Source organism: Brienomyrus brachyistius, unplaced genomic scaffold, assembly GCF_023856365.1.
Source record: "Brienomyrus brachyistius isolate T26 unplaced genomic scaffold, BBRACH_0.4 scaffold47, whole genome shotgun sequence".
Classification (NCBI taxonomy): domain Eukaryota; kingdom Metazoa; phylum Chordata; class Actinopteri; order Osteoglossiformes; family Mormyridae; genus Brienomyrus; species Brienomyrus brachyistius.
Window position 1 is genome coordinate 1,771,523 of NW_026042322.1, and position 23,837 is coordinate 1,795,359.

At 51.0% G+C, this 23,837-nt stretch overlaps 2 protein-coding genes across 7 annotated transcripts in view; one reads left to right on the plus strand and one right to left on the minus strand.

Annotated features, from left to right (window-relative positions):
* Positions 1 to 11,927, plus strand: part of dclk2a (doublecortin-like kinase 2a) — a 33,197-nt gene extending 21,270 nt beyond the window's left edge. Inside the window, exons 5-17 of one of the 6 annotated variants that reach the window (XR_007386862.1) lie at positions 654 to 704; positions 1,996 to 2,090; positions 2,859 to 2,931; positions 3,454 to 3,559; positions 3,801 to 3,858; positions 4,531 to 4,650; positions 4,885 to 5,031; positions 5,613 to 5,746; positions 5,986 to 6,063; positions 7,456 to 7,552; positions 7,886 to 7,966; positions 8,189 to 9,187; positions 10,683 to 10,821. Coding sequence is in view for 5 of the 6 variants with exons in the window: in XM_048999815.1 (XP_048855772.1) it covers positions 654 to 704; positions 1,996 to 2,090; positions 2,859 to 2,931; positions 3,454 to 3,559; positions 3,801 to 3,858; positions 4,531 to 4,650; positions 4,885 to 5,031; positions 5,613 to 5,746; positions 5,986 to 6,063; positions 7,456 to 7,552; positions 7,886 to 7,966; positions 8,189 to 8,305; positions 10,683 to 10,871 (1,346 nt within the window). In the remaining variant the exon portion in view is untranslated. Of the gene's footprint in view, positions 1 to 653; positions 705 to 1,995; positions 2,091 to 2,858; positions 2,932 to 3,453; positions 3,560 to 3,800; positions 3,859 to 4,530; positions 4,651 to 4,884; positions 5,032 to 5,612; positions 5,747 to 5,985; positions 6,064 to 7,455; positions 7,553 to 7,885; positions 7,967 to 8,051 lie in introns of all 6 variants that reach the window. The other 5 variants (XM_048999815.1, XM_048999817.1, XM_048999818.1 and 2 more) reach the window with 5 other exon arrangements.
* A 132-nt stretch (positions 11,928 to 12,059) lies between these two features.
* The window catches only part of lrba (LPS responsive beige-like anchor protein), a 153,132-nt gene continuing 141,354 nt past the window's right edge, over positions 12,060 to 23,837 (minus strand). The window contains 10 exon segments of the mRNA XM_048999706.1: positions 12,060 to 13,272; positions 13,393 to 13,546; positions 15,704 to 15,824; positions 15,826 to 15,899; positions 16,373 to 16,394; positions 16,396 to 16,475; positions 20,940 to 21,045; positions 21,047 to 21,108; positions 22,570 to 22,725; positions 23,611 to 23,704. Coding sequence (XP_048855663.1) covers positions 13,182 to 13,272; positions 13,393 to 13,546; positions 15,704 to 15,824; positions 15,826 to 15,899; positions 16,373 to 16,394; positions 16,396 to 16,475; positions 20,940 to 21,045; positions 21,047 to 21,108; positions 22,570 to 22,725; positions 23,611 to 23,704 — 960 coding nt within the window. The 3' untranslated portion in view covers positions 12,060 to 13,181.

Genomic DNA, 23,837 nt, shown 5'->3' on the forward strand with positions numbered 1-23,837 from the left:
AACTACATGAACAATCCGAAGAGATTTAAGCTAAGGCAGTATGTGGCTCGGCAAATGAGGAAATTGGTTCGAATCCCAGGATCCATAGAGTGATGTCACCAAGGCCCTTAACCCTCATTCGCCCCAGGGACTGACTGACCCTGCTTCCTCAATTGTACGTAACTTTGGATAAAAGTGCTACATAAATAAAAAAAACACTGTAGTAACAGAGTGTAACACTGAGCAAAGACTCTGTATCTACCTATAGTGATTACAAGAGACTGGTGAAACCGGCATTTTTTTTGGGATTACCCGAATGCCACATCAGCTGTGGGAGGCATTTGCAGGGATTCCCAGTTGCCTTGCAGGCATGTGCAGCTGCCGTCTACCGGCTCTTCTGTTAATGTTACGCATCAGATGCTCAGAATGTTTGCATGAGATCCATATATTGCAACGTGGAGGAAGAGATTAGTCAGTGAAAAGCGCTTCCTAGCATATCTGAAGAAAACCCACCACATCAGACATGCGTCCGAGATACGGAGCGCGAGCGATACTGTGATGTCGAGCAAGTTATCAAAGCAGTTAAACAAACCTTAATCACCCAGATAATGTGCCCCCTCGTGACCGCAACAGCTGACCCCTCTTTCTCCCCGTCCCCTGCCTCCCGTATGCAGTAAGAAGAGCTGGACAGTTCTCCACCAGCCAATCACCAGTCAAGTCTCCAGGTGAGCCCGCCTGCCATTGGCTGCCTTGAGTTCCTGAGCGGCCAATCGCATGACGGAAACGAGAGCACTGAAGCCTGTGCTGTCTCCGGCACGACAGCCAGGCGGCACCCAGCATGGCCGTTCTGCGGAATCACAGCTGGTTTGCTCTGCGTGTGCCGGCGCATCATCAGCCACAAAGGAACTCCTGTCTATTTTCAGAGGAAGTCCTCTTTGTTCTTGAACAAAACAGAACCTTACGGTCGAAAAGAGAACTTTTTTTTGAAAGTTTTCATCTGGGGATCTGAAGGCGTCCTGCATTTGCAGTGATCTGGGGGCTGCTACCCTGACATCCTTTCCGGACAAACTGAGCCTTTTTCTTAAGGCTCCTGTCCATGAGGTCACGGCAGGGACTCATCTTAGTGCAGACGCAGGAGGACAAAGCATAGGTGTTACGTTTCACTGCGCGGAACTTCTAGCTTTTAGCCATGATTACAGAGAAGATGACTTTCACCCATGACATTATGGTGCTGATGCCCGGGGAGGCCCTTTGAGGAGCATGGGGGGCTCAGCGCAGCCCTCTCTTGCACCACTATCCTCCCATACTCCCAGTTAAAGGACTGTAAATTCTAGGCTGCGATGCACTGAAGACCCAGTCGATTAACTGCGGGGCATCTACCTGGGATCAGAAGGTGGCAAAGTCATTAACGTTGTTATGGGCATTATGGATATCGGCCAGAAGGTTATTGGTTCAAGTCCCAGGATAGGGCCACTGTTCTTCTGTAGAGAAATGTACTTAACCTGATTTGCTCTGTATAAACGGGTTAAAAATAAATCACTCTGGACTTTTTAGCAATTAGGGGCACAGAAAGTGCCACCATCCACGGCAACACACATAGTATTTTTAAGCCTAATTATTAAATCTTATCCATTTATACAGTTGAAAAAATAGCAGCAAAGCAATTCAGGCCAAGTACAACAGAGGCTTTTCCGGGTCCTTGAACCTCGCAGACCTCCGCCGGGACGTGGCTTCCGAGTGAAAAACTCCACGTCTTTTGTATTGTTCGAGTGACGGGGAGAATCTACCGAGGATGACGGCACAAAAGGAGTCGTAACGCAGCACCGTGCCGCGGGAATCGCCGTTTGATGAGGGAGAGAAAAAAGAAAAGCCGAGAACATAACGAAACAAAGACGGCGAAGGCGGGAGGCTGGACGTGCCAGCCGGCCTCCTGTGAAAGCCGCTTCCTCCAGGACTGCCTGTTCCTTCTGGCCGCATTCCTAATCACTGTGTACCCCTCCTTCCCTTTATCTCCAGTCAATGGGACCCCCGGAAGCCAAATGTCCACACCCAAGTCCACCAAGTCCTCCAGCTCCTCCCCCACCAGCCCACGGAGCTTACGCACCTTCAAGGTGAGGCCACTAGGGGGTGGTGGCAGCCGCCGTGTCTCCCAGAAACATGGTGCGACACTGAGATAAGCTCTCTGAGTGGAACAAAAGTGGGAAACTCATTGTTGTCACTGAGAGAGGAAATGGACCCTCAGTCCGACCACCCAGATTTCCTCAGGATCCTCTTAGGATCTCTGTCCTCGGACTGTAGGCCATTTGGCAGCGTCAGCGCCTAGCTAATGTGGAACTGAGCCTGCCTGCTCTCGCAGATCGCGGCAGTGGGAATCCTCTCACGTCTAAAGTGTGACCTTTTTGCTGTCAACAAACAGAGTCAGAGGCAGCTTAGAATGAGCGGCTTAGCCTGTCAGAATGAGCTGCTCCAGGCGGACTCGGGTCCCAGGGTGTGGTGATGTCGGACTTTTCCTAAGCGGTGTGAACGCTGGATTCTTTAGTGTTTGGGAACCGACAACGCTGCATTTCCACCAGTGGCCGAATGTCCAGGGAAGTGCTCAGGTGTCTTCTGAGATCAGTGTTTCCCAACCCGGACCTCAGAGAGCACCAGACAGTCCATGTTTTTTGCTCCCTCCCAGCTCGGTGTTCTTGACCGGTTCAGTGTGTCATCTGGTCCCAGAGGACTGGGTTGAGAAACACTGATTTAGATTTGTATCCAGAGACAAGCACTAAATGGGCGTAAGTTCCCCAGGTTACAATAGAGTCGGGACGAATGGTGAGATCTCGTCCTTCACTCTAATCCTTTCTGTCGTCGACTTGTGGGTGTTCTCACCTTTTTAGATTCCTCCTCACCACAGTTCGGCGTCAAACATCAACGGGGCCGCGGAACTCACGAGGAGCCTGAGCCCAGAAGGTGAGCCGCAGCTGGGTTAGGGTCTGTGCTCCAAGCCCAATACATCTCCGGGGTGACTTGATTTATTTGTTGACAGAGGGTCTGGCCAGGGTAGCACTAGAGATTCTGGACCTCATGAGAGCATATTATATTGGGTATTACATTGGAACCCCAACCCAGGCCAAGTCAAAGATGTTTTAGGGCCCTTGGAATCGTCCTCTTTCCCCCAGATATGGAGCTCCTGTGTCCAGGGAGATGGGACTGGTTGTCAGTACTGGTCTAAAAAAGTCTTTTGCTGAGATCGATGATCTTTGGCCATTTCTCTAAATATCATTATAAAATGGGTCATTTTGTCAGATTGCTGTTGGGACTTGGGGTTGCCTAAACGTTAGTTAATCTTCAGCAAGTGCAGAGGTGGTACTGCCCTCAGGATGCCACCCACTGTGGGCTTTTGATGTCCTGCGCATTGTGCCGTTCAATGACCCTCGATTTCAGAAGCATGTGGTTCCCCGGACCGGTTTATAACCGGGTTCTCACCAACAGTGAATGGGAACAAAAGTCTGTCCTCCTCCGTAATCCTGGAGAAGTACAAAGTGGGGAAAGTCATCGGGGATGGAAACTTCGCTGTCGTGAAAGAATGCGTGGAGCGGTGAGTAAGCGCGGATCTCGCTCGGGAGTAGAGATTTGTAGCAGGTTACAGACTAATAAGGCCGAAAGAGGCTGCGAGGCATGACGGCACATGACGTTTGTCAGGTTACCAGTAGCAAGGAACTTCCCAGGGAGTAGAGAGCCAAAGCAGCTTGGCACTGGAAGCCCACGTAAACACAGTGTGTCTCCCAGGCTGTCAGAGAACCACGATGTGGCAATAACTGCAAAATGTTTGTTGGCAGGTGTACAGGAAAGGAATATGCCTTGAAAATCATAGACAAGACCAAGTGTGCTGGGAAGGTAGGTGGCAGCTGTGCCGGGTTTAAAATATGATTAAAACCTATTACAGGCACAACACACGATTTCCGAGGCTTCTCGGGTTGAGTGTCACATTTCTGGCATTTGTTTTTCCGCGGTTCCTCAAGGTGTTCCGCCTAACAAGCCTGCCCTGAGGGCAGCAGCCTCCAAATAGTTCTTACCGAGTCGTTTTCCATTTGTCTGAGGACTCGAACAATCGATAACTATTTTTTCTGAGCAACCTTCGCACGATGTGGTTCTAGGATACTGTGATGTTACAAATCGCAAGTACCCTCACCCCCAGTTAAGCCCAGAACAGCTACATTTGCAGAAAGACACCCAGTCTCCGCTTCTCACGGGAGAAAAAAAAGCAACTTTGAAGGAAACGTGAGATTTTTCTTGGAACAACTTGTTTTGGAGAGTTCAGCTGGAGACTTGGTGAACCCTAACTTCAATGTCCAAATCTTGATCTAAATTAGATGACATTAATATCTCAATGATAGTCCTGTGAGTCAGCTATATTTTATTTTTGAATTGGCATTTTAAGCAAGTCATTTCTCCAGTAAGAATTTTAGGAAAAATACCCACTTCGCTATATTTTGATGCATTAAGACCTTTTGGAATAGTTACGGTGTGCGATCACTGACCTTCGCCGGTCGTGTCTCATTTATGAAGGAGCATTTGATCGAGAACGAGGTTGCAGTCCTTCGACGGGTCAAACACCCAAACATCATCATGCTCATCGAGGAGGTAGACACCTCCAGCGAGCTCTACCTCGTCATGGAGCTGGTCAAGGTGGGTCCGCCTTTTGACCGTCAAAGTGTGTCTTGGGGTGGGGGAGGGGCTTGTTTCTAGACTTGCGGGTTATTTCCCACGAACCTTCTGCACGTGTAAACCTACCATCCTATTTAGCAGCAGCACCATGCATGCGACTTCTTTATAGGCCAACTGTGTCAGGAACCGGTATGAGCCAAGTGGGTTTAGCCTTGAATATGACTCAGCTTGGCTCTGATCTATATTCCTTGGCAGGGCGGGGACCTCTTCGACGCCATCACCTCCTCCACCAAGTACACGGAGCGTGACGCCAGCGTCATGGTGAATAATCTGACCTGCGCCCTCAAGTACCTGCATGGCATGAACATCGTGCACCGGGACATCAAGCCGGAGAACCTGCTGGTGGGTGGCAGTTACGGTGCCCCGGGTGCATCAGATGGGCCTTCTCATTGACCAACATGGCAGGCCCTCGAAGGATCGCTGGGAACATCCACCTATCCAGTTCACAAACGTGTATCTAGTACGCGGAGTGGAGAGATCGACCGTAGTTTATTTGTGGTAGGGTGTCTCAGCATCAGTCATTTTCTGTGAGAGGATGACATCGGTCAGTAACTTGCTGGTAGAGTTCCTTCAGGCAGTGTGTCTGACAAGCAGTAATGCTGGATCAGGATAAAAAGTGATATAAATTAGGGTGAAGTACAGGGCCCAGTCAAACCCATTTAGAAGTAGTATTGCCACATTCTAACACCATAGTAACCAACTCCGCTTTAAAGGACGGCAAGTTGACAGTCTTACTGCCGTAGCTCCTCTTGTACATATTCTCCTAGTTCGAGGGCTGTACTTCTGGATCTGATCTTGCAGGTCTAATCCAGAACAGGAAGCCCCCCCCGAGAAACAGACGAATCCGATAGCGGAAGGTACCATTTTGAGAGGAAGGGGGTCTGTGACGGCTTTGCCCTTAAGCCCCGCCACTTTTCTTGTAGGTTTGCGAGTACCCTGACAACACCAAGTCCCTGAAGCTAGGAGACTTCGGCCTGGCCACGGTGGTGGAGGGGCCCCTGTACACCGTGTGTGGGACGCCCACCTACGTCGCCCCCGAGATCATCGCCGAGTCTGGGTGAGACTGAGCGCCTGTACGGGGGACGGATGGGGTATCTTGCCTCACCTCATGCATTAAACAGGACATAAACAGGCATAATTAATCAAGAGGGATTCAGCAAGGATTCGAGGCAGTGAAGCCGGTACGGTCTGTTCGTTCTTGCTCATCGGCGTATGACTGTCAGTGTGACTTGGAAAGGACATCATGCCGACAGCATCTATCGGGCTGATTGCTTGCTTCACTCTCCTCTTCCACAGGTACGGCTTAAAGGTGGACATCTGGGCGGCCGGCGTCATCACCTACATCCTGCTGTGCGGCTTCCCCCCGTTCCGCAGGTAACTCCGCCCCCGTGCCGCACCGCCCTGCCGAGCCTGCAGGTGTCACTCTGTGCCCGCCAGGTCTGGCAGCCTCTGAGGTCACGTGAGCACAGTACCGGGTCATGCTTGCCGACACGCGTATCTGATCCAGCCCGTGCAACCAGATCCATTTTTTACAGAATAAAATACTTATTCGGTTCTTCCCTGGTTTTTTACAGCCCAGAACAGCTGAGGGTCGACTGGGACCTAGAACCTCATTTTGATCCTGTGTGTTTCCCAAAACACAGAACGGTGTTGTTACGGGGAACTCTAAAGCAACGTGTTTAGTGACCCATTTGTGCGGAAACCTCAGCATTATTCCTCAGGTAGACAGCAGCTTACCTCTACCAGTGATGACATCAGCAAGGACGTCCCTCTGTACAACAGAGCCCTGAGGCACGGTGTCACTCCTGGAAGCAGCATATTAGGCCTCTTTTGGCACAGAAATGGTCTTACCGGCTCTAGGAGTAGCATAGTTATTCTCAGTGACGTGCAGTTTGTAATCGACGGAGGGAAAAATGTACTTAACGTGAAAATTTGCTGAAGGGGTTGACTCCTCCCACCCCCCCCCCTCCAAAGGCAAAAAAGTACCAGTCAGCCACACCCCTCTGTTCGAGCACCTGCCCCTCGAAAAGTCTGTGCACCAGATATTTGGTTTTGGTTTAGCTACTGCCTGATTCTCCAGTCTGCCCCCCGCCATCTTGGCGCCTTGACCGAACACTGCACGAATTTTGCACACTGCATGTTTCACCTGCATCTTTTCTCCTAGTCATATTTCCTGCCGCAATCATTCCCACTGTCCTTTCGGTCTGCACCTTTTGCTATGGACTATCTCATGCATATTTTGCGCAGAACCGTAATTTACACTTGCATTCAGATCTCTTTACGATTTATGACATTTGCATATATTTCATTTGCACCTGGTTAAATGCTAACTGCATTTCACTGGCTCCCTACCTGTAACTCGGCAAAATGACAATGGAGTTGAATCTAATCTAAAACGGTCACCACTGTAGGAGCATGACATCAAATGTATGGTTTGTATTGGGTCAGTGTACGAACAGGGTCCTTTCAAAGTCTCCTCATCACAGCAAAACAATAGTCTGGCAGTGAACAGCCGGACAGTCGGGAGGCTTGCTTACTCTCCTGTCTCTGTCCGTCTTATAACATTCACTGTCTGCACTGTACTAATCTCTACTTGTATGTCCTTCAATGTGGCTTCAGAGCTCTGAACACAAGCAGCTGGGGGGGGTCAATGAGAGCAGCTTATGGGTGTTGGGGGGGGGGGGGACAAATCGGACTCTGTGTGTGTGTAGATCGTGTTTGATGTGTCTTCTGAGCAGAGTGTCAGCCTGTGCTTCTCCTCAACAGCGAGAACAACCTTCAGGACGACCTGTTTGACCAGATCCTGCTGGGCCAGCTTGAGTTCCCTTCGCCGTACTGGGACAACATCACTGACTCGGCCAAGGTGCACCCTAGACCCCCCTCCTCATTGCCATCACGACCGCTCAGAGCCAGGTCCACGTTAATCTTTGCAGAGGCATCAGTTAGAGGCAGCCTGTGGCAAGTGGGTTGACCGATAGCCAGGATCCCAAATACATCATTTAGGATTGTTTTTGGAGTTCTGTCAGAGAATCAAGAACAGATACCACTCTCATTCTCTCACATGCCTTTTTTTTTTTTTTTACTAACAAATCCCATTAGACACAGGTTAGTGAGGAATCCAAGAGTGGCACTGTTGCGGATTCGCTAGTTGAGAGTAGGAGGCGATTGCTCCGAGTCACGCGATGGCCTTTTCCAGGAGCTGATTAGCCGGATGCTGCAGGTGAACGTGGAGGCCCGCTACACGGCCGAGGACGTCCTCTCGCACCCTTGGGTCACCGTAAGTCCACTTCTTTTTTCCCATCAGCAGGAAGCCACTCGCTCACACAGGGACAGACGAGGCGCACACTCCGTGTGTTTAACAGGTTCCCCGAGTCATTTAGTGGCGTTACCTGGCCTGCGCACATCTGGAATGTTACGTCCACCAGTGCTGTTCAAGCCTCGGTGTCTCTGTGAGCTGCAGAGATGTTTGTGTTTCACCTGTGAGCTGTGTGGCCTGCAGGAAGACGCCGCGATGGAGAACAACATGAAGGCGGAGGTGACAGGTAAACTAAAGAAGCACTTTAATACGTCACTAAAGGAGAACAACAGCACCACGGCCGCAGTGTCCGTGATCATGGTAAGCTCTCTGGCCCCATCATTTCACACCGTGTCCATCTCTCCCTGCAGCTATAAATCAGACACACAGCATCATGCATTCGGCTGTAACACTGCAAACTTTCGCTGTGGTTCCACACATCTTTTTTGCATTAACTTCTGATCTGGGGGGCGTTGAATGAAAGCTTTGGTCAAACAAATGTCCCAGAAGATGTTAGTTTAGTGCCAGTTCTTGCTGGGGGGCGGGGGGGGGGGTGTTCCTTGCACCTCGCGGATAGCATTTAACAAACTGGCACATCTATACAGCAGACATGTTTGGATTTTTGGAACGAATCACATGTAATTTCACAGTTATGAAGAACCGGGAAGGCTGCAGTCAGGCTGATTCACACTGGAGTTATGAGTGTTCTGATCTTTGACCCAGTGTTAATGTTTCTAGAATGGTGTAGAATATTCTTGGTGGTCTCTGCATGTGACTGGTCAGAGAGAAATTCCCAGAAATATATTCCACATTTAAACAGTAATTCTTTTGCTGTGACTCAAGTGTGAGTTGTGCCAGCCTCTGATTATTAATTTCCTGTCATGTGGAGACTGGCCAGGATGTGCGTCCTGTTAAAATCCCTCGAGTGTCCCATTCCCCCTGGAACCCCCCCCCCCTTCTCACTGCTCACAAAGTTTAATCTGGTTTGTAACCCAGTGCAGTAAGAATGTCGTTCCCACCAGTAGGGGGCAGGCTGGAGCTCGTTCGCGAGCGGCCTGGCAAAGGGAGGGGTCTTCACTGGAGGCTCACTGCTGTAGCGTAGAGGGAGCGACGAGCACCGCACCCCCCTCCCCTCCTCCCTGAAATCCCCCCACACCCCCGCCCTCCCGGGACGGCAGGAGGAGCCCGCCGACAAACCCTGGGGTACATGACAAACGGAGCTAACTGCTGGGCCACGTGGAGCCCTTAACTGTCCCTAATCGTCCCGCGGCTCATGGGTGTGAGGCCCGCCACCCTTTCCTCCTCCCGGTTGACCCTCAGGCTTCCACCTCTGCCATCGCAAAGACCTGCTAACCCTGTCACTCTGTCATGCTGTGTCCATCGAGCACCATTAATAAATCATTGCAGACGCATATATTGCTACACTGTGCTGCGTCAGATAACCGTGTTTATCGGCTACAGTTTTTCATTCGTCTCAAGTGCTTTTTGTTGCTGGCCGGTTTATTCTGCATGCGCGGTTGCTGAGACTGTGCTTACTGAAAGGATTCATGTCCGTTTGCCTCTCTCTGTCACTTTGTCATGCTAATATTAATGTTACTCCGGGTGTAAGTGGATTCTTCAGATGGCACTTAGGAGTCAATTGCAATTCACAAAATTTCATTCGTCAGTCTGTTTCTAAAATTCCTCACTACAGTCTGAATATGTAGTGGATCAGGCCGATTGGGCGCCACATTCGGAAGTAACGGTTTTAAAAGTGGAACGCTGGTGCCATCTTGTGGTTAAACGTTGTATTACATAATTGTATTACAACAATTGTAAAACCACGATAAAGATGATGGAGACTGATGCAAAAAAATTTTAAATATATATATTGCCTTGGATACAAAATTGCTTTAGTCTAAATCAAAAATGCAATATGCCCCAGTTTGAAAGTCTATGTGTCACCTTGTTGGGTTTATAGCGGTTTCAAAGGGCTCAGTCCTGAGAAGTGTGTTTTTAAATGTACGTACGATGTGTGAACTGTATCTGTTCTGCTTTTAGTAAGACTAGTCTCTGTCCCCTTTGCCTCCTCCCTGTTCCTCGTCCAAACGCCTGCATTGCTACTTCTGATTAGCTCCAAGGCAATGGTATGTACTAACAACTCACTCACCGCTTTGCATCTGTCTGCGAATCAGTAACGCACTTAACGCCAAAGTGTGTGTGTGTGTGTGTGGGGTAAACCTGCATGCTTACGCACTCATCCACGAGTCTCGCTTGGAGATCTGAGGCCTTGTGGCAAAGCGAGGACGTTTCCCGTTCCTTCCCCATGCCGCATGCTGAGATCGTTGTCTGCTTTCCGGTCGGTTGCCGTGGCGAAGAGTGACGCCTCGCTGGCGTGCGCCAGGCGACCTCCTCGTCACGTGTCCACAGGCACGATGGTGAGAGGAGTTGGTCACATGACCCCTCCCCTCCCCACACACACACACACACACACGCTCAGCCCTGTCTAGTGACCCAAGGCATAAAGTAACCTCTTCTCCATGTCTGCTGGTTCTGGGCTAACAGGCAGGGTGGGGGCGGAGTTCCGGGCCTTCCTGTTGACTTTCTGATCTACTATAGTCCCACCCCCCCCCGAATTCCTCCATTCAGCCATTTTGGTTTCTTCTTCTCTGTAATAAGTCTCCCCCCCTGCTCCGGCTGATACGACTTTGCTCTGCAGAACACGGCTCTAGATAAGAAGATCCTGCTCACCAAGAGGTCTCCAGATGTCCGTGCCATGCAGCCTGCCAATGGCGTGCACCCCCCGCCTGCCCCCGCCGCTGTCTCATCACGGCCCCCCGCCTTCGCTGCCGACCCACTCCCTGACCTGACAAACTCTGAGCGCGGGATAGAAGCAGGAAAAATTTAAGCTGCTTCTTACCAGTTTTATGCAGGGGATAAATATTTCATTCCAGTCATTTCATCGCTGCTGAACAGCAAAGCCGACCATTAGACATCGTCCACTGTGCTCTGAAAGGCAGGTTATTTACAGAAGGCTCCGCTGGCTGTATATATGTGTATATATACCAACTTGTATATGTACACATATGAAAGACGACAGGTGCCAAGTTCATAAAGGCTTTTAAACTAACTTTTTTTTTTATTATTATTATTTCTCATTATTTATTGTTTCCCTGAAACTGTGACTGGCTGGTACATGTGTGTTAACCATGAATAATTCTGTAGATCCATGTTTTATTGCTGGAATTAAGATAAGCTACTATAGACACACATCATTTAAACCTGCGCATATGAAATGCTGTGGGAGGAAATCTGCAATAAGGAACTGGGCGCCTCTTGGATCAACCTGGACCAGCAGGTCACCTTAAGGACTCTGTACCAAAAGAGACTCTTCAGCCTGCCGGAGATGATGATTAATGGGATCAATGACATGCTGGATCAACAAGCCCCTGTGAGCCAGAAGCAGCACTACAGCGTACTTAGGCAGGCAAGGCAGTGTTCCGCAAACTCGACGTGAAGATGCCCCGAGCCTATTTTTATTCCACGTTTGTTTTTTAGGTCAGATCTGCTTTTTAGGGCAGACCTGGGTTTCAAGAGTGCCCACACTTGGTAGAAGATCCAACCGTTGCATGTTCTCTCCTTCGACTTCCCTCCCTGGTCAGCACAGCTCCCAGAATGCATCACTGCTGACGTTGCTCCAAGGGGAGCTGGCTGGCGATGCTTGGTTGGACGGGCCCTCCTCTGCCTTCTCAACGTGCAGGCCAACCTTGGTTGTACCGTGAGAGTAAGAGACAAACGGGGAACAGACAGGGAGGTCTTGGACTTTCATGCTGTGTATAGTGTGCTTTGGGGTTTGCTGTACCTCCTCGTCAGTTTTAACATAACATTTCATTTTGTAATAGAAGTAATAACCTGGCAAGTTCAGTGAAAATGCAATAAATTTCAGCCTTTGAAAGAAGTCCCAGTTCAGTGTGGAAATTCTGACTCTTGCCACTGGAGGGCGCCAGCACTCAGCAGCCAGTCTGCCTCTACCGGTCTTGGTGAGACGCATCGTGTTGCGGGTCTGATAACCCGTCGAGGCAATGGAAGGACCACGTCCAGTTACAAATTTCATTTTATTGTTTCAACTCATCACACGTGAAAAGAATCATTCTGAATGGGTTTCCATGACAGGTAACACATAAAATTACAGCCCCTCCTCCCCCCGCCCCCGTAGGTATGCAGTGAAGCTGATAGGGAATGTTTATCAGTCAATCAAAACTTGGATGAATGTTACTAGTTGGGACAAAAGTTTGAATGTGGGGCCAACAGATGGGCCAGAATGTGACACTTAAGTCTGCTGAAAAGCCTATTTTGTGGACAGCAAAAAAAAATGGGGGGGGGGGGTGTCAGACATTTCAGCACCTCAGAAACGAGAGGAGCTCTGACTATGCTCTTGTTGATAATTTATCACGCAGAGCAGCTGCTTATGGGTCACCTCCTTCATTGAGTTTCCACCATTTTTAACTTGTAAATTGTCGGTAAGTCGGTAAATTGACTTTCATGTCAATTATGTGTTTTATCCTCCTTAAAGCTTAAGACTTCATACCGAATTTTAGCAGATTTTATGCAGGATGTCTTCGGATACCTGGAGGTATATCGAATATTTCTGAAGTTAAAATAAAGGAACAGAAACCAAAACCCCAAGCAGTAATGGATGCGTGACGGAAATCCCATATAACTCAGGAGTGACATCGACCAGGGGACGGCCAGTCGTCACACACCAGCGTATCGCTGGCACTGAGAAGCCTCCAGTCACAGACAGAAGTATAAAGTGAATGGAAAACGAACAAAACTAAAAATTTCCATCTACCCTGTATCACACACATCAAAATCACTTTCCCCAGATACACAAATATATGGATTTTTAGAGACAGCCGACGCAAATATAATTCTCTATCGACCACTCAAACCCTTATTAACTCACACAGAGATGAAAATAGATTTTTACAGCTAAAAATAGATTTTTTTTATAGCTATATAACCCAGCCCCAAGTTTTCAATATATGAAATTTAACAGAATCTACAAAATATAGCAATGCCCGTTTAAAAATAGTCTGCTTCTTCCGACAGAATTTTAGATACATTCAGCAACTCAGTGTGTATAGAGTAGTGCGTTTAACATCACATGGCAGGATGTACGTGTCCGTTGCCACGGTGACACCTTGCCGCTCAGAAATCAATATCTGGTCTGGTATTCATGGTGCCATCTATTGAAATCATTGTAAAACAGTACAATGCTTCCGGAGGCCATGCCTGTGATTATGCACCTGTGCAGGGGGGGACAGAGAGTCACATGATACACTGGAGGAGACCTGCAATTGGCAGATTCTACAACTGACCATTCAGATTTCCCCGTTTGTGTCATGTGACAGAAGGCTACGGCTTACCTTTGGTCATGTGACATGGCCATAGAGCGGATGCCCGCGTCACAGCCGGGATACGTGAACAGCTGCTTGAGGTCATGGACGCGCCAGACGGTGAGGACGCCTCCATCACCCCCCGAAAGCAGGTACTGTCCGTCCCGGCTCAGCAGTATGGCCTGTGGGGGGGGGGGAAACAGTGTAGCAGGTATGACCACCTAACTGGTGAGTGAACCTACACAGTGGCACAGCTAACCAGGATCAGCCATTAAATCAATGTCCCCAGACACCAGCTCCGGGACCCAATCACTTCACGAGACCCCTCCTCAGCCGACCAATTAAACGCAGAGGACTTCTGCAAATGCAGCAGGGGTTGGTGGAGACTGATCCTCATTTCTTTGGTCTACTTATGCTCATAAGGAATGCATTACAGTTGAAGGGGTCCCCATGGCCCCCCCCCCCCGGAATAACGCTGCATCTTCAGATTGGGAAAAAAAATCGGTGCTGCCGCAAGTGCCGTGACTGTTCCTCATTAGAGATCTAACGTGCCCAGAAGGATTCTGGGAAAAAAAAAAGCAGGAGGAGCTCGCCTGGAGCCGGACACATGCCGCACCGCGATCCGGCAGCGATACCCCGCCCTGCTGCACGAGCCGCCTTTGTTTTCCGGACCTCAGAGTTCCGTTTGCCGGCACGACGGCCACCTATCAATCTCCAGAACCGTTTCCCTCAGATCGGCTGCCAGTGGGGATCGCGATTCCATATGCCGCGCGGCACGGCTGCGTCTGTGTGTGGTGGCGTCTTACGCGGGACACCGTGTGTGGAAATCGCTGCAGCACACTATGGCCAGAGCTAGCCCAACGGCCACAGTAAGAAAATAACCCACTTAAAAAGCCCTCCAAAAAAGAGGGGGGGGGGGAGTCTGTCAGTTATGATCTTTGTACCCTTTCGCAATGTGAGAGAACAGCCCCCCCCCAGTCCCGCGTGTGCAGACCTCTGAGGTGAAGTCCCGTTGGGGTCGGCATGGGACGCAAGCTGGGGCTCTTCGCTTGAGGGCGTGAGCTCCGCCGCCCGGCTGTCTGAAGGCAGCCCTGGTGACACAAGCAGGCACCTGAGGGGACCACGAACGCGCTTCCTGCTGCCTGACGCCCCTCCAACCCTGACGGTATTTTCTGGTGAGGTGGAACAGCTTCTGCGGGTCATTAATTCAGCTTCACACACGTGAGCTTTTGTACATATAATCCGCTGAAACGGTCGTAGGTAAACGAGGGCGGCATCAGTGAGGCTCCGGGCCTCCGGACGGATCTCCAGCCACGGTGTTTTTGGGGGTGGGGGGGCTCCTGCAGGAGGGCAGCAGGCTGGATCTGGTTCTGAAGTCCCGCTGGGCCTTGGGGAATCCTGTTCGACACCTCCAGGTCCCAGCTAAATAAATACTTTGCCAAATACCTTGATCGGGTGGTACATTTGCAGCATACTGCAAAAGATTTTCCCATAAACAAACAAACTGTGAAAATGACACACAGGCCCCCCCCCCCCCCCCCCCCCCACCCTCCCACCCTGTAGGACTCGCATTTTTTGGTAACGCCAAGCAGTGGACGGTCGCTGAAATAGCCGGCCAGGCTGTCCTGCCAAATGGAAAGCAGGTGTGATGAAGCCCCAGAGTTTTCCCAGGCTGAGGGGAAGTACCCCCCCCTCCCCGAACCTGACCCGACATCCAAAATCAGAATCAAAGGGCCGTGGGAGCCCCGCTGGCCCCACCCAAATCCACTGGATCGGACCCCCAAGCGCCTCAGGGCGGGCAGAATGCGGCCTGCACGGCAGCCTTTAATCATGGCCCGCATGATGGAGTGCAGAGACGCGCAGTAACGGAAATGTGAGAGGTAGTGGGTGGGGGCTGGGGGGTATGGAGGGAGAACGTTCCAGATCTTTTAAGGCTGAGGCCCAAACGGTCTCGCCCTCACCCCCGCTGTTTGTGTTTACTGGCGGGTCGGCCTAAAAACAGCGCCTGGCCGGACTGAGATTCCACAGGGCCGCGCAGTGTTTGACAGACTATCAGGGCGGCGTTGGAGGGGGGCAACTACTCCCCCCCCCCCCCGCCTCCCCCACCATAAGCAGTGGCTGTTTAAACAGGGAATCAGGAGAATTACAGCAGAGGTCTCCCTCCCTGGACGCCACCGTCGTTTATTAATGCCCAGTTACTGGCGTACAGACACAACAGCCGTCATCAGCGACTAGCTGAGAGCTGAGATCTAAACACGCACTGAGGGTCTGACTTGTGTCGCTGCCTCTGTTGCGTCCCTCTGCACCCTGGTATCACACCCCCCCCGCAGAAGCTCACCCCTCATGTTCTCCTCCACCTCCATGAGGGCCAGCTCCTTGCCATTGATGCTGAAAAGGCAGAAGTGGCCACGCTCGTAGTAGACCACGCAGTGACCCTCCGACGAGGCCTGGATGAGCCGGGGCCCGCTCGCACCCCGCTGGGCCCTCCAGGGTACGCAGGAGGTCTCCGTTCATGGAATGGATCAGGCACGGGCCCTCTGCAGAACCGTGGGCGAAGCGAGCAGGTTAGCACTGACCACAGCAATGCTAAGCAATTGGGGCTTCACAATACTTTACTACACTTTAATAACCACAATTACTATTCATTAGTAACTAAACCAACACAGGATAAACCTTATGAAGTTAGGCCTCTAGACCAGTGTTTCCCAACCCAGTCCTTGAGGATCCACTGTCAGTCTATGTTTTTGCTCCCCCCCCCTAACTCTGCCAGACAGTCCACATTTTTGCCCCCTCCGAGAGCGAGCAAAAACGTCGACCATCTATAGGGCCCCCATGGACAGGACTGGCAAACACTGAACTAGACAGCCAGTAATTTATGAAAGCTAATCAAGTTAAGAAAATCCTGCAGGATCCAACAGCCCTTTCCCTCTACTTGGATTTGAGCCAACGAGCTTCTGGTTGCACGGTCCTCCCGGCACACTGAGCGCGGCCCGGCGGCGGAGGTGCTCACCTTTGCAGCCGCTGATGACGAGGGCCGAGCTCTGCGCAGACGCTGGCGCAGGTGATCTCACAGTCGTGGCCCGTCAGGATGGCCCGGGGAGTCACAAACTCGGCTGCACATGGGACACAGCTGGGGGTTAGTGCCACGCAACTAGCAGAGGCTGTGTGCAGCTAAGCCTGACACATGCTGCTTTGCAGGGGTTAATGAGTTCAGTGTGCAGCCACCAGGGGGCAGCCAAACAACAGTGAGCCCACAAAACAGCACTAACTCATGCGGGTGCATGTGTGATGCTGCAGACCTTGTTATGGGATGATGGTACAACACTGGACCAGAATCTGGCCCTTCTTGGTGACAGTGGGGCTCCATAACCATACTGCCCCACTGGCTGCTCGGCTGATTGGCTCGCCGGCACTCGCTATGGTTACCCCTTCCAGGAGCTTCCATGACTTCCATGAGCTCAGCTGTGACACCTGACCTCGAGTTCAGTCTGGATACAAAGAGCATTCCCGAGGTTCCACACGGTCGTGATGGTCTGTTCAAGTTCACACCACTAGGGGGCAGTAGACGCAGCACGCAGGGACACGCGGAACTCCAGTGAGTCCTGATCCGAGGAACAGGCCCGACTGGAACGAGCCTCTGTGGGCCAACGTGGGAGTTCATTAGGAGTTCATCAGCAGGTGCTGCCTGTGCACCGTGGGCCTTATTAAACTGGAAAGAACCCAGTTTGGCCAGCAATGGGTGTAGCAGATGAGTGCAAGAGGAAGCAGCATCCCAGTATGAGTCGGGGAAAAAACCCAGGAATACACTTTGAAAAGGGAGCGAAAATAACTAATAAAACAGACCGGTCCGGCTCTCACAAGGACATCAAAGGCTTTGTATTGTACTTTAATACACTTTAAGATTGTTTTTGGTGAATTTAAGCGTAGAATATTTTGTTATGTGTAACTCCTGCTGTGTAAAGTCTCACTTTCTTCTATCTAAGTTTATTCCATTCGGCCGGACCCACTGAATCCCATTGGGCAGGAACGCCGGAGTGCAGTGTCATTCCCGACGTTCGCGTTTTGATCTAGGGCTCGCCGGGGCCCCGCGGCTCCGCACGCAGCGGGGTCGACGCGGAGATTTACACCTCGGATACGGCTCTAAAAGCAGACGAACTGAAATGTACACGCTTTACTGGATAAAAGTACCGGCATCCGTTACACACCCCATGGACGTTTAAAAGGCAGAGGGGCAGCCAGTGCCTGAAACGGGGGCCGTTCCCTGGCCGCCTCGGGCTGCTACATTTAGCTGTCTGGATTCCCTGCGTATTCCTTTAGCTTTCTGCCTGAGCTGGCCCTCTGTGGCATCTTCCCATCCTGACACACCTCCTCTCAGTACCCTGAAGTCCTACATGCCACCGAACCACCATCATTCGCCGTCATTCGTCTATCTGCTGCCCGACCGGCACCAACACTGGCTCGGGAAGTGCTTCGCCCATCACTTTGGCCGCGTCTTTCAGTTTAACAGACTCCACGAGGATGCAGAATCATCGTTTATATTTAACTCTGTATCAAAGCCACGTCTCCGCTGGGCCAGTGAGGACGAGCTGGGAAACGGACCCCAGTTCCGCGGATCTAACGAGGATGTCGCTGCTGCTCCACATCTCCGCCGCTTAAACCCCGACTTGCAATTTTACAGCTTTGGGGATTAAGGTATGAAGTCACATTTCTGTAGAAAAAGATCAATAAAAGTAATATATTGGTGTATCATTTAACCTGCAGCTATCTGCCAACACGTGGCTTGCATTAAGGATACATCTGATTACAATCTAATACCTATATATCCACAGTACCGATCCGAGAGGGGGAGTATCATTTTTCGTGGCTGGCTGGGAAGGGTGGGGGGGGGGCGAGGGGGTGGGCAGGCAAAGTTCCTGTCGCCCCTCGCCCCGGGAGGGTAAGCAGTGTGGGCGTTAATTATTCAGCATGTAAACGAGGCTCTTGTTGGGGCCCTTGGAACTGGTCTGGGCTGAGACGGTCCAGTTCATCAAACCCAGACAGGAAAAAGAAGCCAGAGAGACAGGAAGAGTGCAGGGGGGCAGTTTAATGACGGCCTGATTAATAGGCGTGGTGCGTGAAAGCGGAGCCAGTGCATCAGGGCAGATTAACAGCACTAAAATAAAGGATACAGACATTCATCTTCTGTTATTGCTCATAGCAACACATTTGCTCTTAATTTATAACTGTCTTTCAATACCATGCAAAATTATAGATATATGCATTTTGTTAAATCCTACATACGGAGAGGAATGTGACACTGCTGTGAAAGTCATGATCCCCGCCTTCCCTGTTCTGGCCACACGATGGCAGCATAGCCAACCGAATATTCCCACTCCCTTCTTCGGGGTTCAGAACAGCCGACAGCTCTGCGCACACAGACTTGGCAATGAGCCACGCTTAACACAGCCCCCAGGAGTACGGAGGCAGCTGCACTTACACCGTTACACAAACAATGTGGGGATCGGGCCTGTAGTGCCAGGGCGCAGATTGCGGGGTGACACACAGGAGGGCGCTCTAGATGGGCCAGTGTGGGGAGAGTGAACATTTGGAAGTGGAGGAATGGGAGGCGAGGTCTGTGACTGTGCTGCCCTGCCAAGCCAAACCCCCGGTGCGTGACAGGAAGATTGGGGGACACGGGTGTCTGGATCAGCGGCACCAGCTGAGCAGGGTGGCCCGTGTACCGGGGCACGCACACGACAGTGAGAGGGCACTAGGCCCCGGGAGGGCGGAGCCTGTAACGCTAAAGTCTGAAGATACGGCGGGCCAAAGGGCGTGATGTGCAAGTAGATGGAAGGAAGTCACTTCCTGCGTCTCTATCCATCCGGCCCTTAAGCTTGCGGCCTGCTGCGATCTGACAGAGGAGAAGGAGAGGAGCAGAGGAGGAAAGAGGAGGAGAGAAGGTCAAACGGAAAGAGAGACACAGGCTGAACGTGGCCGGCCAGATCCCAGAGGCGGCATGGGCATCGCGCGGAACCAGTCTGGAGCATGGCTCCGGTAACCGAGAGGGAACAATCCCTGCGGTGAGTAATTAATAATGATGCTTAATTAGAGCTTTCAGTCACCGATCAGAGAAGCATTGCTTTATAAGAACAAGGGAGCTGATCATTTTAATCCGCAGAAATATGACTCCAAGGGGAAATATTGGCTATAATTACTACTAATACTAACAACAACAACAGGAAGCAAAAGCTAATAGCATTTTAAAAGCAGACTGAGAAATTAGAAAACTGTGAGGCAGTACGGACTAACGCGCAGATATAGAGCAGCGGCACGGTCTGTGCGAAGCAGTACTGTGAGCTTTAATTGATCATTAATCCCAGTGATCTCCTCTGGGCAGCATCACTAATTAGTCAAAGCCGTGATCGGAGCCTGGGTGAATCCCCACAGAGAGCAGCGTGATCCGGCGACACGCGTGCGCTCGTCCGGCAACGACGCTCCGCTACGTTCGAGTCCGGCCTCCGCGACTCCACAGGCCTTATAATTAACTGCAGTTGTGCGGCATTAAGTAACATCTCTGGTGAAACACCATCAATCACGTGACGTCGCTGGCCGAGTGTGACGGGGAGACACTATGGCAGCAGCACAATTTAGTACCTGGATAATAAACAAATGAAGCATGTGGTCAAAAGTAGGAAATGAGATACAGGCCGTCCTGTTCCACATCCCAGAGAGGTTTTTTTTTTTTTCAATTTTAGGTACAGCTGCAGGAAAATATCTGCCAGGCATAAAACCCAAAATTCAGCCCACTACTCGCCCGGTCCTTGCAGTGCTTTTATTAAAGTACGGCTAGCATCTGTCGCGCTAAATAATGTCGCCATGCTGGTTCCAGGCCGCGCAAAACGGGACCTCGCCTTGGAGGAACCGAGCAGAGCGGCCGGGGGGGGGGGGGGGGGAGGCACTGCTCTGCGTCTCAGTGACTGAGGGCGTGCCTTTGCGTTCTTCCACTTATATAGGCTGCTCTGTCCCGGTTTCACATAAAATACCAGGGCGGGGGGCAAACTCCAACAACGTCCTCGGCCCCAGGAACACAGTATCTTAGCAGAAGTACAGTCACTGACGCACACAGGCACACGGACACAGACGTATACAGATAGGGGTGTAGGAACCAAAGGGGGGTTGGGGAGGACCCCCAGTACTGACTTTGGATTCATTTGTTCTCCAAAACATTTTACTTTACTTTTAAACTATACAATTTTGTCTCCCCCCCAATATCAAACTCTCCTACATCACTGTGTGTTTACAGACACACAGACAGACAGACACACTAATACCTGTTCGGGAGCCAGATGTTTGGGCTACCAGAAGGCTGTTTTAGTTTCCCGAGAGCTCAGAGCTGTCTGCATGATAAGCACGAGTGCGAGTGTGTGTGCCTGTCAGCACAATTCTGAGTTTGGGTTTCATCGTGCTTCAGTAACGTGTTCGTCTGCATGTTCAACTTCTTATATTTGAGTGTGTGTATTAGCTGTAACAACCGGTGTTTGTGCGTGCATGTGTGTGCGTGCATGTGTGGTGCGCGCAACAAGGCCATGCATACTCACTGCCTGGGTTTTCTCCGATGCTGCAGTTCTTGCCGTTCCAGTACCAGAGCAGCAACGTGGCGTCGCGAGAGCCGGACAGGATGTAGCAGTCGCCCCCGATGTAGGACCTCAGAGCGGGCCAGACACGTTACCACGTCCCGGTGCCCGAACACGATCTGGGTCAGCTTGCCTGTGACAGAGGTGTGGTACCGGTGGGTCAGAACGCAGATCCGCTTCTATTCCACGTCTCCTGGAGCGCGGCGTTGCTGGAACGCGCCGAGGGAGATCCGAGATGCGCGCTGGGAAACGGACTGCTTCAAAAATATCTTCATTAGCCATGCAAGGTCTTATGGGAAAAAGCCTGACGGTACTTAGGGTGATGTCACAACGTTCATAAATCCTGTCCAGTGACAGAGAAGCAACTGCTCTGCAGCGAGAAAACAAAAACTTTGTTTAACTCTCCGCTCAGTTTCAGGTTTTTATGGCCCCATGTCATGGGAAAATTAGCCGCTCAATAGCTCTTCCGCTGTACTCATTACACTGTTTTTGGTGACGAGTAACAACTAATAGCTTTGTTATGATTACGATCTGGCAGATAATTTACTTATAAACGCTTATTTAGGGAGGAAAAAGCCTGCCTATCGAAGTCCGTCCGATGAGCTTCCCTCTGGCAGCCTGAACGTCGGGTGCAGTGGTCGATGCAGCACTAAATCAGGGATCCTGCCAACACTTATGGTCTGGCGGACACTGGTGACAGTGACCATGTCTATTAGTGAGCTAAACTGGGATTCCCTGACTGCTCGGTCATAAAGAAAAACTAAGTAAAACACAAGCGATATGACACTTAGTAGTATTACATGTATATATTTGCATATATTGCATCACTGTGTATTTTTTAATTATTTATTAGGTGATGTCAAGTCGAATGTCGAGTCCTGGTGACCATACATACGGCATTTTCCAGAGCATTCTCTTTGGACCTCAGGCATCCCAATGTGGTTCATTTAGCGATGATTAAGTCCATCCACACCGCCTCTTCATCATTTACCACCCAGCTTTCTAAGCGTTACAGTCTCTCTTCATGCACTGGGTCCCTTTCATAGCTGGGCCAAAACAACGCAGCTACCACATACGCCACTAACAGCAGATGCTGCGTATCGTAAGCCACAGAATAAATGTTAGCTTACAGCGGACTGGAGAATGAATACATACAGTGACCTGGGGAGTTAACCGTCGAGGGGGGAAGGGCTGAATTTGTAAATCCGCGAGACAAAGTAATTCAATCATGGAGACCGCAAGGTAACAGGTGACAGCAAACCATTCCAATCAAGTGGCAAGCAATGGGACAGCCGCACTCCCCGACCCCCGGGCCAGCCGTAATTGCCCGCTGCTCGTATTTCCATTCCACAAACAAGGCCAGGGGGCCAGTAGCCCCCCCCCCCCTTCCCGAAGGCTCCCCAGTGCCCAGACAGACAGCGCTACCCTTTGAAATTGAATTCTGAGCCTTGGGTACATCCCCAGAAAGGTACAAATGGCTTTGAGATGAGAGTGGCGTATGGAGTTGTAACCCAGGCAGACTCATTTGTGACCCTGACCCCCCCCACGCCTCCCCTCCCTCCTCCGCCCCCCGCGCCGGCAGTAATGGAATTACCCGAGTCGGTGGAGTAGACGCGGAAGCTCTTGTCCCAGAAGCCGCAGACGAGCACGAAGCGGTTGTCGGCGGTGATGACGAAGCTCTGCGTCTGCACCTGCATGCTCTGGTCCAGCAGGTCACTGATCTGCCGCCGGTGGGTGCCCACGTTGCTGGCTGGAGGCAAACGGGGGGTACACAGAGAGATGAGGGAGGAGCCCCCGGCAGGAGTGCCCCCCCCACCCCCACCCGGCCAGACGGACCACAGCACCGGGCCCTGATTTATTAACCACCGGCACAAGCACAAAAAAATAACAGCAGACCTGTAGCATCCCTGATTTAATTCTACTTGTCATCTTCATTTCACATAAAACAAACATTCGGTTTTATCAGAAGAGCAAAAAGAACAGGCGCAAATTTCACCGTGCTACGGAGGCTTGGCAAATCAGAGCCTGGGAGTGATATATCTGCAGGCAGCAGGATTCTCCGCGCTGCCGTTTGTAACCTCTGCGCGTCTGTCTGTCTGAGACGAGCGCGCTGGGCACTGCGTGCCGTACGGGTTTGAGCAGTAAACACGACAAGGGTTGCCTTTTCCCCAGAAAACCAGGTGGAAAATAAGTCCCCCCCCCCCACAATGCCATAAATTACACCATAAATTGCTGAATTGCAGGTTTGTGCACAGCATGGGTCATGACATGAGCAGATACCAAGCCTGGTCTGGGCCAGAGGGAGACAGACCAGGAGACCTATGGAGAACAGATCTCCATCTCCTTCACGAGCTCATAACAGCAGGTGTGGGGGCTGATCGCAGCCTGTAACCCCCCCAAAGTGAACAAGCGCCTGTCCCTTAAATTTACTATGCAGGTAAGTATGACTCCTTTGAAAAAATATGTTTCTGGGAGTCAAAACAAAGATTGTTTGTGTTCAAGACTGACACTGACAGGAACCCCAGCCTAACAGAGTGTACAGGCCAGCACAGAACCCTAAGGCAGTGGTCTCACCCCGGTCCCTAGGGACTCCCCAGATGGTCCGCACTTTAGCTCCCTCCGCTTTCAGGAGCACTGCTCAGTGGGCAGTGTAAGACCTCAATGTGCTGCCGGTCACTCTGGTGGAACCGAGGTTCCATGGAACCGACAGTTTCCACGAAGAACCAGAACTATGGAACGGACCAGCACCATTACCACTGGATTACACATAATTTTTATTATTATTACTATTATTATTATTCTAGTTTATTATATCTACTCCCACTGTAGCACATACTGTCCCCTCGGTAGGTGGGGGGGGGG